General features: G+C 35.5%; 1 protein-coding gene across 1 annotated transcript in view; it reads right to left on the bottom strand.

Moving 5' to 3' along the window:
• The window catches only part of LOC135700317 (uncharacterized), a 405,673-nt gene that overhangs the window by 17,191 nt on the left and 371,595 nt on the right, over window positions 1-16,887 (bottom strand). Inside the window, exon 4 of the mRNA XM_065220792.1 lies at window positions 7,998-8,261. Within this exon, the coding sequence (XP_065076864.1) occupies window positions 7,998-8,261 (264 nt within the window). The remainder of the gene's footprint in view (window positions 1-7,997; window positions 8,262-16,887) is intronic.

Genomic DNA, 16,887 nt, shown 5'->3' with positions numbered 1-16,887 from the left:
AGCTTATAGGCCTCCCTTGTAGACACCATATACATGAACTGCTACTTGGCAAAGCTTTTAAAATTCTGAAATTTGAAACGTCAAAGTCTCCAAATGTTGAGATTTTTAAGGGATTCCAATCAAAATGGCACATTTTGGGAAAGACTTCATACCACTCAGGTATGGATGATGATTTTTTTAAAATAGCTATTTCGGAAACAGAAAGATTGGCGTTATTGGAGTTTTATGAAAAACAAATTAGAGAGCAACACCACCGTGGTGATTACCGAGAGGTTCTACAACTTGCCATTCTGGTGCGTTCCACAATGCAAGGTGGATGGCCAAAATCATTTATTCTTTGAAAATGTTTATTCTTCGGCATGAATTTGCTTTACCAGATAAAACTAAAAATCAACTAGCTCGATTTTGTGTGTTCATTGTAAAAATTTATTTGAAAAGTTGGTTTCTTTCTCCGTGTGCTGCGATGGCACCCATCAACGATCTGAACCTGTTAAAAATATTGAAGGAATATGAAACTGTTGATGAAGACGTTGCGAAAGCAGTACATAAAGGAATTTTAACTCACTTGCAATATTTGGACAACAGCCTTATCGGACTATGTCTGTTCGACGAAAATGTAGACCTCCCGGTAAAGAAAAAGGTAAATGATTTAGTTGATACATTTGCATTTAATTTTCTAATGATGTTTTTTTTACAGATACTCATAAAAACATAACAGCCAGATCCATTGTTGAATCCAACGATATTTCAACGATTGAACTACACTCGTTTGTACAAGGCAGCAGTGGTATTGAAAACTTATTCAAAGCTCTCCAAATTCCGAAGTCGTTGCTGAATGTCGAAATGGAGCAGTGGAGTAGTTCCATCGAGTTTAAAAATGCCAAAAGACGGGTTCAATGTTTGGAAGTAGTTAATGATAATGCAGAGCGTGGTATAGCATTGATTAAAACATACAATTCAAAACTATCAACGGATGAAGATCAAAAGCAGTGCATTTTACAATTAGTTGAAGATCATCGAAAAAAATATAAGAGTACCAGGAAATCTGATTTGGTGTAGCTAATAAGGAAATATATGGCAAAGTATAAAACAAGTATTTTTTCATCTTTTCAGGCAAAAGTTCTTCTTGTGTAAAACTCATGATTCCAAAAAAAAAAAACAGATTAACTCAATTCAAGATATTTTTACAATTGATTTTAGGAATTTCTGATGAAAAGTTGTGGTTTTTCATATATTTTTGAATTTTTAGACCACCCTTATGAAGAATAATTGGACCACCCTAGTGAATTATTTCGTATTAGATCCTAAATGGTGGTTTAATTCGATATATAAGCAGGTTGGAGACAATTGTGAACAGTTTTAGAAGCCGACTCATCAATCTTCTATATTCCATATAGAACTCATGAAAAAAAGTCCCAGAAAGTCGATTTTTGAAAAAAAAAATTCGAGATAACACCTAATCTCGATGTTTCATGCATTTTTAAGACATTTGGCATCAAAAAAAAATTTTGATTTCCGAAATCTTATGGGAGATTTTCAAGAGTGAAAAAAGTCAAACTTTGACGCGTTTGCGCCACCTCTATATCATGTCCGATTGAGCTCAAATTTTGCATTGGGTCATTTTTCGAGGCAATAAACATTTTGTATATGGTTTGTTAGCGAAATTAAAAATTACCATTTTCGCTGGCAGTCTAATTTTACTATATGTTAGCAATTCCATTCATTGATTGATCCACTAAAATTTATTTTCATTCGTTAAAAAAAGAAAAAAAAATACTTTAGTGACTTTCAGTATAAAATAGTGACTTTTAAGTGACCTGCTTAAAAAAGTGACCAACTGCCAGCTCTGCAATAGAGTAAATAAAGTGGAAATAAAGTAAGCGCATTTAGTTAGGTTTTCTCTATTAAGGTCAGTATCCACATTTATCCGGACACCTTCAAATCACTGTAACTTTTGAAATATTGCACGAAGGAGTGAAAATTTCGCTGAGGTATAGCTCGGAGTCATTGACGAAAAAGATTATAATTGGTATTTACATTTCATGTTTAGTGTAGGATTGGGCTATCTTCAGAAGATGGATCGATCTTATATTTAGCTCCAGGATCGATCCACTGATTAAATCGGTACCAAAGGATCGGGATTTGGTAGATCGATCATTTGATTTTCGTAAATATCGGAAACGCAAATAGTGACGTCATTGTAGGGAGCGATGCTGTTGTTGACGTTATGTTCGTTAAATTTACTAAGCAGTCTGTGGTGAGAGTAAATTGTTTTTGCGATGTTAAAACACATAAAAAAATTCAACACCTATTTTTTTGAAGATCGGAAAGATCTATTTTTCGATCTCTTCGTGGGCAAATAATCGATCAAAAAAATCGTAAATCGGGATGATAAAGATCGATCCAAGATCGCTCAATCCTACACTGAAACAAAATCCATTGGTAAAAATACTATATTGCTGGTTTAACTTAAATACCCTCACCAATAGATTTGTGCAGAAAACAATTTCATTTAATTTTACCATTATTTCTATCAAAATTACTATGCATTTTGACCAAGCATAGTAGTTTTGCCAGAATCATAGTAAATTTATTAACATTCATTGTCAACTATACTGAATTCATAGTAGATCTAACGGTAATAAGCAGGTTATATTGAGAATAAGTGTTTTCTGCAAAATAGTATTTCTAACTATGGTCCTTGTTTCAGTGTAGTTTAGTTTTCAAGATGGCGACGAATGAAAAACACGTGCGCGAGCGGATTTTGAACGGATGTAATGCAAATTTGTTCTTGTCAATACGAGAACTTGTAAAAAATTGGATTCACCTAAATCCACTGTTCACGATGTCCTCAAATCATTTCGGAGCTGAAGTCGAATAAAGTAAAAACAGTTCCAAACCGCAACGACAAATAGAATTTGACAGCAAAATCACGGCTTCGACGTTTGTACTGCGGTGGTACGAGTGGTACGAAGCAAATCAACACACTTAGAAATAACTACTTTTACACGAGACGTAATCAATATTGGACGTAAATCATAGAACGCAAACAAACATTTCATGTAAGATTAAGTGTTCTCCAACCGAAACATCAGCTAGTCGACGAAGAGTACGTTTGATTGAATTGATTTTCACGTTTCATTCAACTGGTTCTTATGTCAAAAGGCCCGCTTACATGTGTCGGTCTCAGGGAACCGAAATTTACATGACTTTTTAGTAGTGTGAAGTTAATATTTAGAGTTTTGATGTGTCCGGATTTTTGTGGATATAGGGAAGGCTTTCAGTCTGTGGCTGTGGCAAAACACGAAAAATTTAAGATATTCAAATATGGCGCAGTTGTCACGATTTAAAATTAAAAAAAAAAAATACATATCATGACTCTTCGAAATAGAAATTTTGAAGAATTATCAAGTGAATTTTTATAACAAGTCCAAAGGAAGTTGATAAAAACTCCCAGGTAGTTTTGAAAAGAAATATTTTAAGAAAATTGTAAGAATTACTAAAGATGAATTTGTTGGTAATTCTTAAACGACTCTTATGGGGATTGTGATTACAATTCCAGGAAGTTCTAAACCAAATTTGAAGTAATTCCAAGCACCATTCTAATACAATTTGGAAGATAATTCAAAGTGACTTTTCCCTACGACAAACTAAATGGTAATATGGTGACACAACCCATAATGATGACCTTCTGCTGAAAATCTCTTATGTGTTTGACATGAAAGAGAGTGCACCAAAAAATCGATTATAATTGTGCAGATTTCCAAGCTAGTTTGAAGATAGTTTCAAGGGAATTGCCAAGGTAATTCATTAGAATTTTGAGAGAATTTGAAGTATTTTCTGGAAGGGTTCCAAAGAAGAAAATTTACAGATAATATTTCCAAAGAAATTCTGAAAGTGTTTCAGGAGATTATTTAAAATAATCAAAAGGATTTCTTAGTAGAATTCAAAAATAAATCCAAGCAAATTCCTATTTCATGCATTTTGTAAAGAATTTCAATATAATTCAGTGGAAAATTCACATGTTATTTTAAGAAAATTTTGGGAGATTACTTTCTAAATTCTAAAGGACATTCCAAGACCAGTGACATCCTGGAAATCAATTTCCACTAATTTCACCAAATTCAATGGAAGCCTTTTTAGGTTTAGAGAGGAAATAGTCAAGACCAGAAATATTCTTAATATATCATGCCCCGGAAATTAACTCTGTTAAGAACAATCAATAAATTTAAAGAAATTTCGAATGGATGCTGATAGATTTTTTTTAGAGAGGTTGGAAAAAGCTGCCAGAGCAGTCATAAAATACTTCCAAAGTTAAAAGAAACTGCTAGAGGAAGCTGACAGATTCCCAACATCTAAGACGGATGAAATCTCCGGAACAAGTCTGTGGAGCTTGGAATGAGCTTTCAAGATAAATCGTTAGAATTGGCCAATGTCAGTCAGAAGAATATCCTTCACGGGAGTTCCGAATAATAGGAAAACATGATTCATATTCACCATTTCAGAAAAAGAAAAGTAGATAGGAGGCAGAATATTTTTTGGTACAATCAATGTTTGTATGTAAAATGGGGGTGATTCAGATTGTATAGTAAACTACAGAGACGATGTTTTATAAGAGACGCGCGGAGAGAATAAAAGTAAATCTGGTTGCACGGCTAACTAAGTTATTCTGTCTAAGGGCGTAGCCAGGTTTCGAGCTAGCGAGGGGCGAAAAAAAATTTACTAAGGAAAATTTGGCCGAATGCCATTTCACCAAAAGCCTTTGTGTTGTTGAGTTTGGGGGGAGGCAGCTACGCCTATGATTTTGTATGCAAGGTTTGGAAACCCGAAATTTTGTGTTAACTTCGAGTGACTTTTAAATAGAAAAATTCCATTGAAATGCACGGCATCCTTCTGTAAAAATACATCGAATAAAATGTGACAAAATGTCAGTTTCTTCTCGTTTTCCAAAGAACAGCGCCGTCCAGGGTTACTTTCACTCACTTGCTATAAAAAAATGTTTTTCAGAATTATGAAATCATTCGATGTTATAATGATAATTATTACTTGTAAGCTACAAGAAGAGATCGTTAATTATGTGTTTGACACATAAAACCTGTCAATATTGCTTTCAGTGTGTCGCAATAAGCGATTTTACTATTCGTGAGCGCTCACTCTGAGTGAACGCTCACGAATCATACGATCGCTGATTGTGACGCTCTGCAAGCGAAATTGACATGTTTTATGAGTCAAACACATACTTTTACACCCTGTTCTTGTTACTACAAGAACAACAAATTGTTACATCATCTAATAATTTCATAATTCAGAAAAAAAAAACAATTTTTTATAGCAAGTGAGTGGAAGCAACCCTGGCGCCGTCTGAGAAAAGTGGAATCAATTCTGTCGGTTTCCTCCCGGTGAAAGCGTGACGGATAACTCTAGATTATGTAGCGTAAGTAATCTGATAATTGATTGATGATTTCCGGTTGAAATTTTTGCTCCACAGTGCTCAATCGGTTCCAAATTGGGCCCTGATTAGCCTCCCAAAATTCGAACTCATTTAGTGAGAAACTGACTTGGCACAAACCATTTGAAGTTTATATGGGAATTACGAAGGAGAAACCATAATTTCGGTTCATATCTATCTCAAAATAAGCCGGTTCACTCTACTTTAGAAAATGTTAACTGAGCTAGTTGAAACTTTTCGAACAAATTTAAGGAACAAAAATTATTAATGATTCAAGTCCCTGATGTCTTATGATTGTGCTCAATCAGAGGGCAACATTGGTGTTTATGGCGCGTAGAATAGAGGACAAAAATCATGACTACTATGTCACACTGCAGAATACAGTGTTGCCCAAAATACAGTTGCTTCATCTTGCCATAGGATTATCAATCTCTTAAACAATTAATAACTATTTAATTTGACGTTTGGCTGAAAAACGATTTTCTGTTAAGTTGTAGCTGATAAAAATTCTCATAAGAATAGTAACCAAACAACACACTTCCATCGAAATGAGTTGCTGCAACTTGATTGTGACTGGAATAAGTTGCACAAAAGTAACCACAATTGTTCAGTGACAAGTGTGCTGCTAGGGTAATAGTCTATTTTGCGGAACTCTGTTGATGAAAAAAGTTAGAGGTAAATGAATGTAAATGAATGCACGAAATAAATGAAAATGATTTTCCATGCCTGGTTATAGAATTTGCTAACAGTACAATATGTAAAAAGGCTAGAAGATAATGAACAAAAAGTTTTGTTTTCCTATAGTAATTTCCATATAAACTTCAAAGGGTTTGTGCCTAGTCAGATTCTTATCATATGAGCCTAAACTTTTGGAGGCTAATCAGGACCCGATTTGAAACCGGTTGAGCACTGTGGAGCGAAAATTTCAAATTTTGCATCAGTCTAGTGGCCACTCTTTGAAGAGAATGTACACGCTAACTTGAAAGTACCCATTAATGAATAAAACTTCAGCCATTTGAAAAAAAATTTGCTTAGCTCAATAATGGGTAAATTTGTTACCTATTTAATAAGTACCTGTTACCTACAGTCGGTGTATAATGAGCCACGCCAAGAGTGAAGCCAAGTCTACCTATTGAACTGTCAAACCGGCTACCTATCGTGCAAAGTAAACAAACATTACGATGCTATGAAAGGTCCACGAAAGGTATTGCAATAAAATATAAAATATAATCGAAGAAATTATCATATACACGCAGTGAGCATTAAATTGTCATGGGTGTACGTTTGGTAACGATCAGTAATGAGAATTTCTACTATTTTTTGTTAAAATGATTAGACAAAATCACTGATATAATGATTTACAACAGCCGCTATTTTTTTTTGCTCGCTAGAAGTGATTTGAAGTTGATGTAGCAGTCCTCTGTTGCCAAGTGAAAAGAAAGGGAATCTTTCGAAAACCGTGATGCAAGTTCAACTGTTTTTCTGTTGGCGTGACTCATTATACACCGACTCTACTGTTACCCATTTAATTTCCAATACTTAGTATACATTTTTCCCATTGATGAGTTGGGTTACTTTACTAGAAAAGTGAAAAAAATTTTACTAATTAATGGGTTATTTCAAGTTAGTGTGTAGATGAAGAGCATCGATCGAAAATTTTAAATTTTTTTGAGCTCAAACTTTTAAATGTCATTACGTTTTTCGACTATGACAGCTTCCCTAGTATCTTGCATCATCCTGAAACGAATCAAAATCATTCTAACCTACAATCACATATGCTGGCAACTTGAAATACTGCAGAAGCACCGTTGCACATTTAATGATCCACATCAAACTGAAGAAACTAGAACAAACCACACCGCCATGCGGAGTCTACCAAGTGGACCAATCCATTGCGTCTCGAATCTTTTTGATCAACTTTCAAAGGGCTCCACCAACCCAAACCAGACTTGGTGCATCAATCACGCTAATTAGAACAGAACGTCGTGACCTGGAAAGTTTTGACGCAAAATTATGACACCCTTCTTGCGCGGACGTTTTACAGATATTCGTAGACGTCTTCGTTTGCCACCCGTCACGAAGAAATGCAAACCTCCAAGAAAGAGAGGGGACAAAATGTGGTTCACTATCAGTCGGTCAGTTGGATTTGACCGTGCTCGTCGATTGCCGCATGACAGCGCAGTGTATGTGTGCTCGTGCTCTGTTATCGACAGGTTTGAACTTCACACATGGTTTTGCTCCGCGGTTTGAAAATCAACCATGAGGAACAGACCAAAAACAAACAAAAAAAAAGTGAGTTAAGGTTAGCCAATACGAAATGCCCCTATGATGTCGTGTGAAGCAGTTGACTGATTTTTAGATGACCATTTTGGGATCCTCTTACATACATTTTGAGATGGCTACCCCTCGCAGGCAATAAAAAAGGTGGCTTTTTAATTGCGCCCAATGCTTGTGTTACGTCGCGTCGGTGGCTGATGTTGATTATTACAAAAAGCTCTTAGGTATCAAACCCAGCTGTCCCGAAATCACCGCTCCCACGCATACCTACCTGCTTGAGCTGCCACTGCAATGTTTCCACTTGCGTTTGCAGGATCACAGATTCCACATTGGAATACATGCCGGGAGCACCATTCCCTGCGCCGCTTCCTGTAGTTCCTCCACCGGTGAGCCCCAGTCCAAGGGTGGTAAGACTGCTGCTACCGCTTCCGGGTCCGCCATTGCTGCCACCGTTCATCACACCGTTGATAGCGTATCCGCTATTGGCGGCCAGATTCACTAGACGGCGATTCTCCTCGATGAGATTTTGGCATTCCTGGAATGAAACCAAACGGAAAAGAACAAAAAGCCGATTAACGATCGAGTCATGCCGTGGTGAGATGCGACACAGCTGTCACGAGAGAGAGAAGAACATCAAACCGATATTCTTATGGGACTTTCTTTGCTTTGAAAGTAGGTAGGTACAAAGGCAAATGACACTGGTGCATTGTTTGCCCGTCACGGAGAGCAATGAGTCGTTTCAAGAGGGGGGAATGTGACGTTTTCGCAAGAATTCAAAGGATGAAGCGCGCAGACAAATGGAAGATATCAACATACAAAGCAACAATGGCGTGGCAAATCAATTTCATTTTAATTAAGCCTTTCTTTCGCGTGACACGAGCAGGACACCAACGATGGTTTGGTCGTTTAATCCGTTGCTGTTTGTCGGATGACTTTAGGATGATGGGGAGAACGGGAGTATTGCAATTCAGTAGAAAATGAAAATTGAATTGTTTGCATCGCTGGGTTGCTTCCACTCACTTCGCAATAAAAAAAATGTATTTTGAAATTATGAAATCATTAGATGTTATAATAATATTTTGTACTTGAATGTTACAAAAGGAGCTTGTGGGCACTCATTCTGAGTGAACGCTCACGAGTCGTAAAATAGCTAATTGTGACTCTTTGAACGCGAAATTAACAGGTTTTAAGTATCAAAAGTATGTGTTTGACAGCATTTAAACATTTCAAAATAAAACATAGTTTTGAACATTTTGTCATCATCAATTAAATGTAAACCACTTAACTTTGAAATGAATGACACTACACACTTAGAAATTATTACCGACTTCGGTAATGTTACCGAACTTCCAGCAGCTGAACGTTCGGTAAATCTTTGACTCTTATTATTTTATTTTTTTTCACCATAGTCACTTTAACACTCTTGGGTTATTCGTGACTTGTCCGGGGGTGAGATTTAAACTCGTGACTTTAGCGTGAGAGGTATGGTTTGACCCTTATTTCAAAAGCTGATACACTCAATTTTAATTTTAACGCAGACAACCAGAATGCACGTATGTTCAAAGTTGTTTCTGCGATATACAAACATATATACAAACAATCAAATCGTATAGAATGCAAAAAAGGGCTTATATCTACAAAAGTGGAGGCTATATACGTGCAAATTTTAATTTCTTTTTAAACGAGTTGATTTGACATCATATACGATTTAATCTGTAATAACAAATTCAATTTGAAAAGTCTTACGATGTAATCCGATTTAATTTGTGATACAGTACGATGGAAAAATGCTTCATCGCATATAAGTCGGAAATTTGCATTCTATACGATTTAACTTAAACATAATGCGATGTATGTCATACATATATGCGATGTTGACTTAAACTGTACCTATTTACGATACGGTCTGTATCATTGTTATAAGACTTTTGGTTGTCTGGGAAAACACTGCCAGCATTGTTAGAATAATCGAGTCTTGCTATTGTGGTGAAGTTTTCCTTATTTTGAAGCTTTATAACTAATGAATTAAAATGCATGATTTTTACCGAACAGTTCAGGTGTTGAAAGTTCGGTAAAAATTACCGAAATCGGTAATAATTCCTGAGTGTGTATATTTCAAAGTATGAAACATCTGAACGTAATGTATAAGCGTCCCGAGCAAAGCTGGAGATCAAATTGATATGAAAATATGGTCCCTTATTACCGATGTCACTTCACGGTGAAGTGACAGCTTGTCACTCACGGTGAAGTGATTCCCATTTGATTTACACGGCAATCACTTCACCGTGAGTGACAAGTGATCACTTCACTTCGTTTTCACTGTGAAGTGACACCCGTAATAAGGGCCCGTGGCTGCTATGATGTACCTTATTTCGAATACTCCAGTTAATCTCTGTTTTTTATAGTTGGGCTCTTATTTTTATGCCAATGAATTCTAGGGTGGTTCTTATTATCACTAAAATAAAAAATCTAACTTTTATGATTGAAGAAATTAAGGTATACATTTTTCGGCAAAGTTATAGCTGAGCAAATTACAAGCAACTTTGTAGAAAATAATTTTTTGTATGTCTTAAATTGACCCATTTAGAGCTATTTTCTTGATTGAAATTTGATAAAGGGCATTTTTTAGTATAAAAATGCCAATAATTCTTGATCGGTGAAAGACATTGACAAGCTTTATGCAGCAAAAATATGCGCCTTTTAAAGATCTAAAAGTTATTTCAAGACATCTTTGCTGAGAAATTTGAAAAAAGAAAACTAGAGCAAAACAAATGTTTTATTTCGAGACACCCTAACTCAATTCAAGAAAATATCTCTAAATAGGTCAATTTAGAGATAAAAAAAAGGTTATTTCCACAAAGTTGCTTGAAATCAGCTAAGCTATAACTTTGTCGAAACATTTATACCTTAATTTCTTCAAACAAAATAGTTAGATTTTTTATTTTAGTGATAATGAAAGTCGACAAAGAGAATCGATCAATGTTACTTAGGACCTAATGTAATGTTCAGCTTGAAATTTTAATAAATAGTAACATTAGTGACTTTTTGATGAGTGACTGTTTAGTGATTGACTTTAAAATAATGACCAAGTCACTAAAAAGTGACCTGCTACCAGCCCTGTATGTTAGTAAATTTATAAATGCTTTTCGTTTATGTTAAGTGCAGTCAAGTGCGATGTTAATTTTTTTAAAGATACACTATAAATGGGATAAAGTAGCTATATGCAGCTTATTTTGTTTATGTTATTATTCAACTTTAAAGATTTTTGATCACCTTCGTCAAACCATCAAACAACAATCGAAATATCGATTTTTCTCCACCAGGCTGAATCGATTTAAAATCAGGTCCTGGCAATTCTCTCAAAACTTGAGATCATTTGGATGCAAAGAAGAAGAATAATAAGTCCCAGAATCTTTAAGGATTTGCCTGCAATGTTCAAGTTTTGTCTATGTTCGTGATATCGAAATGCTTTTCCTTGATATCTTTTTTTTTTAAATTAAAGTATTCCAAGAATATCTTCGATAAATCTTCACTAACCAATATTTAAGTCTCTTGACCAAAGCAGCTAATGGCCATCGGAAAACTTCATTGTTATGCAACTCAAGCAAATTTTGAAGCTCGGCGTGATATGGTTGCTAGCGAAACATTGTCAACAAATGTTTTCCATCGAAAAGTATGTATGGGCCCAATATTAGGGACATCAACCCTATTATTATGAGTCTTTGAAAACATGGAGTTGAAGCTTGAACATCGAGAATCTGGAACTTATAAAACAATTGTTTTAGCTGAGTAAGGAGGACGACAGTACAGATTGCGACGAAACGAGCAGCGGGGAAATACTGGATGATCGGCGTAAGTAGATCGGATTGCTAGTAAAGATAAATGAATTCCGAGTTCCAGGATGCTTCCTCTCGAGAATCGGAACTACACCAAAGGATGCACACCTCCTTTGAACACATGAGCCTACATAATCGGGTGGTTCAAAATATTGATTTTGCTGCATCCCACTCAATCAATTCAGCACATTTGATTTCGATCTCATACTGCATTAGCCTTTGGGATTTTCATACCAAAAACACTTCGTTGAGTGTATTAAATCGATTCCTTAGTTTTTCCGCTTCAATTTGTTCATATTTAAACGACTGAGTAAACGCATTTTGCTAGGTTTTTCTAAAAAGGAATTTTTGAAATTCAGAAAGATCCTCCAATTAACAGGCCAAGTTGACTCAACACACATAACATATGTGGAACTCGATAATCAAAAATCGACCCCATTTCAGTGATTTCAAGTGGTATAGAAAGGTTTATAATTCTCTGTCTTCTTAGAACTTTTGAACTTATGTGTTTTTTTTTTTTTTTTTTTATTATAGTGATTTTTAGCCATAGGCTAGTTCATCTCTTGTTTGAACTTATGTCTTGGTTTTTCCTTAACTATTTACGTCCTTTATTAATAACTATATAGCTAGCTCCTCACCTCGTGTCACGCAGCAAACAAATATATTAACGTTTGCAATCAAAAAATTATAAATTTTTCTGCGATTTTGTATGCAATGACCTGCCACCCAACGATTAATCCTGAAATGTCATTGTAAACCATACGTATTGTTTTTCTGTAGTTATGACAAAAGAGTGGGGAAATTCCACGCCAATACTTCTTCTAATATTAGATCTTTTTGTATATTTAGAAGAAAAATGTATGTACCATTTTTTTCGTTAAACTTTTTTTAAATGTTTGGAGCCAATTGCATCAACCTTTGATTTCATTTTGGATTCGTAGGAGGAAAAATACGACTCCGCAAATTAGGAGTTAAGTGCATACATTTTGAAGTCCAAAGAGAAGCAGCATCATTTTACAACAAGTGTCCCGGTTTATGCGGAAATTATGCAGTGTTTTGAGCTGACCATCGTTCCATTCGCAAGAATTTCGCAAGCAGAACGATAAATCAAATCGAGTGCTTATCGATACCTGTAATACCTAAGGATTCAATCCTCCATATGCTTATCAGCTGCGGCCAATTTAAAATGTTTTGACCAAAGGTTCTACTACAATTATTTTGCTCTAAAAACGTGGAAAGATTGATCGAAAAGGCAAAGAAAGGGAACGGCTATAATTTCTAGCAACAATAAGCACTATTCACAAACGAAAGTAATCATTTGAATCTATTTTACATAGGATAAGTGTACAAGTATTGGCACTAGTGGTCCAGTTTTTGGCCATGTTAGAAAATTTATTTAATGGCTTTATTTGCGTAGATTTCTGCCAAAACATATGTTCTTACCTTGTATCGAAACAAATTTAGAATTTTAAAATGTGAAGCTTAAAATAAGGTCAATTCGACGACCACTACACAGTGGTTCCCCTTAGAACAAAAGTTTGCCAAAACCTCAAAATTTTTGCAAATAGACATAAAACAGTTGAAATAGATGTTTTTTTAGCTGTACGAAGAAAACTTGACAATCAAGACGTCACAAAAAGGAGTATAGTAGAGCCAGAACCAATGCACAATGGTCCCAAAGCCGTATTTAGGAAGACAAAAATGTTTGCGCCCAAACCGTCAGTTTTAGGTATATGGTTTCTTAGGTAAACTTGCTTCATATGTTTTGTTCAATCTTTTTATGTTCGTAAAATTAGGGTGGTTCATAAAATTGGTGAATTAAAAATACACTTTTTTATTATTTGAGATAGACCAAAGCAGTGTTCTAAACAGTTGTAGAACATTCAATTCAAAGCAACTTTGTTATGCTTACTGAGCATTCAACCATATATATATATGCTTTTTTTTCATAAGAGCTAATGTCGCAAACGTAAACTTTTTCTGCGAATTTCCCGAGAATGAAAAACCACTCAAGTCAACCAAACGTAAACTGTGTAGAGGGAATTGATAGCTCACATGGAATGACTTTGAACTACAAGAAATATACCAAAAGAAGCCATTGTTTATGTTTTCGACATTGGTCCTTATGAACGCACAGTGTCAATATTCCGACAATTTTGTTTTGACAGATCGATGGCCAACTATACCAGTTATACCACAGAGGCAATACAAAAAAGGGGTCAACTTTTAGAAAGTTATGTTGCATGCAGTTCCACATATGTTATGTGCTCAACAGTAAATATTCAAAGTATCCCTTATCACTTAGAAGTGCCACAAGCAAAATGATTTCATGTTTAGAAAGTGTATCTCTAATCATTTTTTAATGACCATCATTGATTTTCCTAATAATGCGTTTATTTTTCCAGGCTCATTTGCTGTAGCTTTGCGGAGCCGATATTCATTGTTTAGATAACAAAATTACTTAAAACTAACGTTTGTAAAGCGGGGGCTGATTACTCGCGGCTATCTCGAGGTTAGGGGCAACAAATTGTAACAAATGGATGGCAGAGTAGGGATTGAGAACACAAGGTTTGGAGAGCAATGTGCTCTTGATCTCGAACTAAGCGACATACGGATGAAAAGGCAAACATGGGGGTCAACCGATGGGTAGCTAACAATTTGGGAGAACATAAGATGACGCTAACTACTAAATCCTCAAATCTATCTGTTTTAATAACACATAAATTAAATTCAAATAGTTGAAATCTCGGCTAGCCAATACATCTCTAACGGGTATTGCGGGTTGTTTTTTCTCGGGCCTTGAGGTAAGTGGACAGATCTGACAACACGGTGTAGGGTACATGACCAAAGCACGTGGTCGATATCATGATAACCACTGCCACACGCACATAAATTGCTGTCTGAGATCCCAATTCGATAGAAGTGCGAGTCTAACAAACAGTGATTGGACATAAGCCTTGATATAACGCGTATAAAGTCACGGCTCATGTCCAACCCTTTGAACCATGGTTTGTTCGACACCTGTGGGAGAATTGAATGTTACCATCTGCCCAAATCACCATCGTTCCATTTTTGTTGCCTACTGATGAGGACTTGCTGACGAGAAAAATTTGTTGAAGGCAATTTGTCGTTCAAATATATCGCCTTCTCATTACCCAGAATTGAGCAATGAGATGGGACCCAAGCTAAGGTGATAGTATAGGAGCAGTTGGATAAAGCACTCAGTTTAGATCGTATTTCAGGCAGGAAATACGAGGAGTGCTTCATCGGCCTCATTGAACGAAACGCCTCCAATGAGCTAAGACTGTCCGTAAAAATGAAATAATGGTCAATAAGGTAGTGAGGCATTTCGATCTACTGCATAAAATATGGCTGCGAGTTCCATAACGTATACGGATCATGGTTTATGTATTTTTAATTGAAAGGTTTATAAAAAAAAATGCTAGTAAATTTATTAGTTCATTAGCAGTCAATAATGATGTGAATTTTTTTAACGATACACAATTAATGAGATAAAGTAGCTATATGCAGATTATTTCGCTTATGCTATTATTGAACTTTAAAGCTTTTTGATCACCTTCGTCAAGCCATCAAACAACAATTCCTATGAATATTAGAGTGTTTAAAATATCGATTCAGCTCCAACAATCGATATCAAATCAGGTCTTGGTAATTCTCCCAAAATTTGAGATCATTTGGATGCGAACTCATACTGCACTGGCCCTTTGAAGTTTATATGCAAATTACTATGAGACTGACTGACTATTAACTGAAAATTTCTGGTGGAAAGTTCGCAACACTGTGGTGAATGTAGAAGCAAGGTTTATTCATTTTTCTGGTGCATAATTTGAATCGTTCTGATGAATGCAAGCTTCATTGAAAATTTATGGTGGAAAATCTGCACCATTCTGGTGCATGAAAAGGCAAAGCCAGAAAATTGCACCACAAAGGTGCATGGTGAAACAAACTTCACTGACAATTTTTGGTGCAACGTTCTGGTGAATGGAGGACCAAATATGCATCGCCCTGATAAATGAAATGAACAGAAAATTTCTGGGGGAAAACTTGCACTGGTCTGGTAAATGAAGGTACAAGTTTTATTTAAAATGAATGTAGAGGCAAGCTTTATTGAACATTTCTGGTAAAAAAAAACTACAACGTTTTGGTGAATGGCCGGACAACTTAAACTTGACTTCCGAGAAGAAACTCAAGGGTATTGAATTCTGAGGACTGTTCTAAAAGCAAAGATTTCTGGGGATGATTCCATGATTATTCTGCGAATAATTTCTAGTGAATCCTGCAGATAGTTCCAAGATTATTTCGAAAAGAATACCGAGATAATCAAATTTTGAATTAAATTCCAAAGGTATGTTGAGGAAAATTTGAAGGGAATTCCAAGGATAACTTCAAGCTCATTCTGGGAAGAATTTCTGGAGAATACAGAGGAAATTTTTCTGAAAATTTAGGGGAATTTCAGTTTTAAAGTGTTTTGAGAAAAAAAAAGTTCTAAAATATTCCGAGAAGAACCTCAAGGATATTGAATTCTTTGGACAGTTCCAAAATATTTCTGGGGAGAATTCAAAGAAAATTCTGCGGATAATTTCTAGTGCAACCTGCAGATAGTTCCAAAATAATTTCGAAAAGAATTCCGAGAAAATCAAATTTTGAGTGAAATTCCAAAGGGATTTTAAACAAATTCCTAGGATAATTTTTAGCTTTTTCCGGGAAAATTTTGCTGAAAATCTAAAGAAATTTCAGTTCCAATGTGTTCTGAAAAAAAAATCATGAAGAGTTCTAAGTAAAATTCCATTGGACTTCAGAAATGAATTTCAAAAGAGCTTTTAGGAGAGTTCTAAAAAATCCGAGAAGAACCTCAAGGACATTGAATTCTAAGGACAGTTCCAAAGGATTTCTGGGGAGTATTCCAAGAAAATTCTGCGAATAATTTCTAGTGAATTCTGCAGATAGTTCCAAGAAAATTCCGAAAAGAGTACCGAGAAAATTTTGAGTGTAATTCCAAAGAGATTTTGAGAAAAATTTCTAAGGAAAACCGATAATTTCTAGCTCATTCCGGGATGTATTTCTGGATAATACTGAGGAAATTCTTCTGACACTCTAAGGAAATTTCAATTCCAAGGTGTTCTGAGTAAAAGTCAAGGAGATTTCTAAAAATAATTCCATAGGACTTCCGAGAAGAATTTCAATAGGGCTCATAGAGTTCTAAAAATTTCGAAAAGACCCTCATGGGATTCTGAAGATGGACTTTTTCGAAACTGTATAAAGTTTAAGGACAGCTTTTGGATTCCATAATTGAAAAGTGGGTAT

The sequence above is a fragment of the Ochlerotatus camptorhynchus genome, unplaced genomic scaffold (assembly GCF_037179485.1).
Source record: "Ochlerotatus camptorhynchus isolate MF236.1 unplaced genomic scaffold, CSIRO-AGI_Acam_v1.1 ptg000132l, whole genome shotgun sequence".
Lineage (NCBI taxonomy): Eukaryota > Metazoa > Arthropoda > Insecta > Diptera > Culicidae > Ochlerotatus > Ochlerotatus camptorhynchus.
Note: the sequence above shows the minus strand (reverse complement) of the source record. Positions and strands in the feature narration are given on the sequence as shown.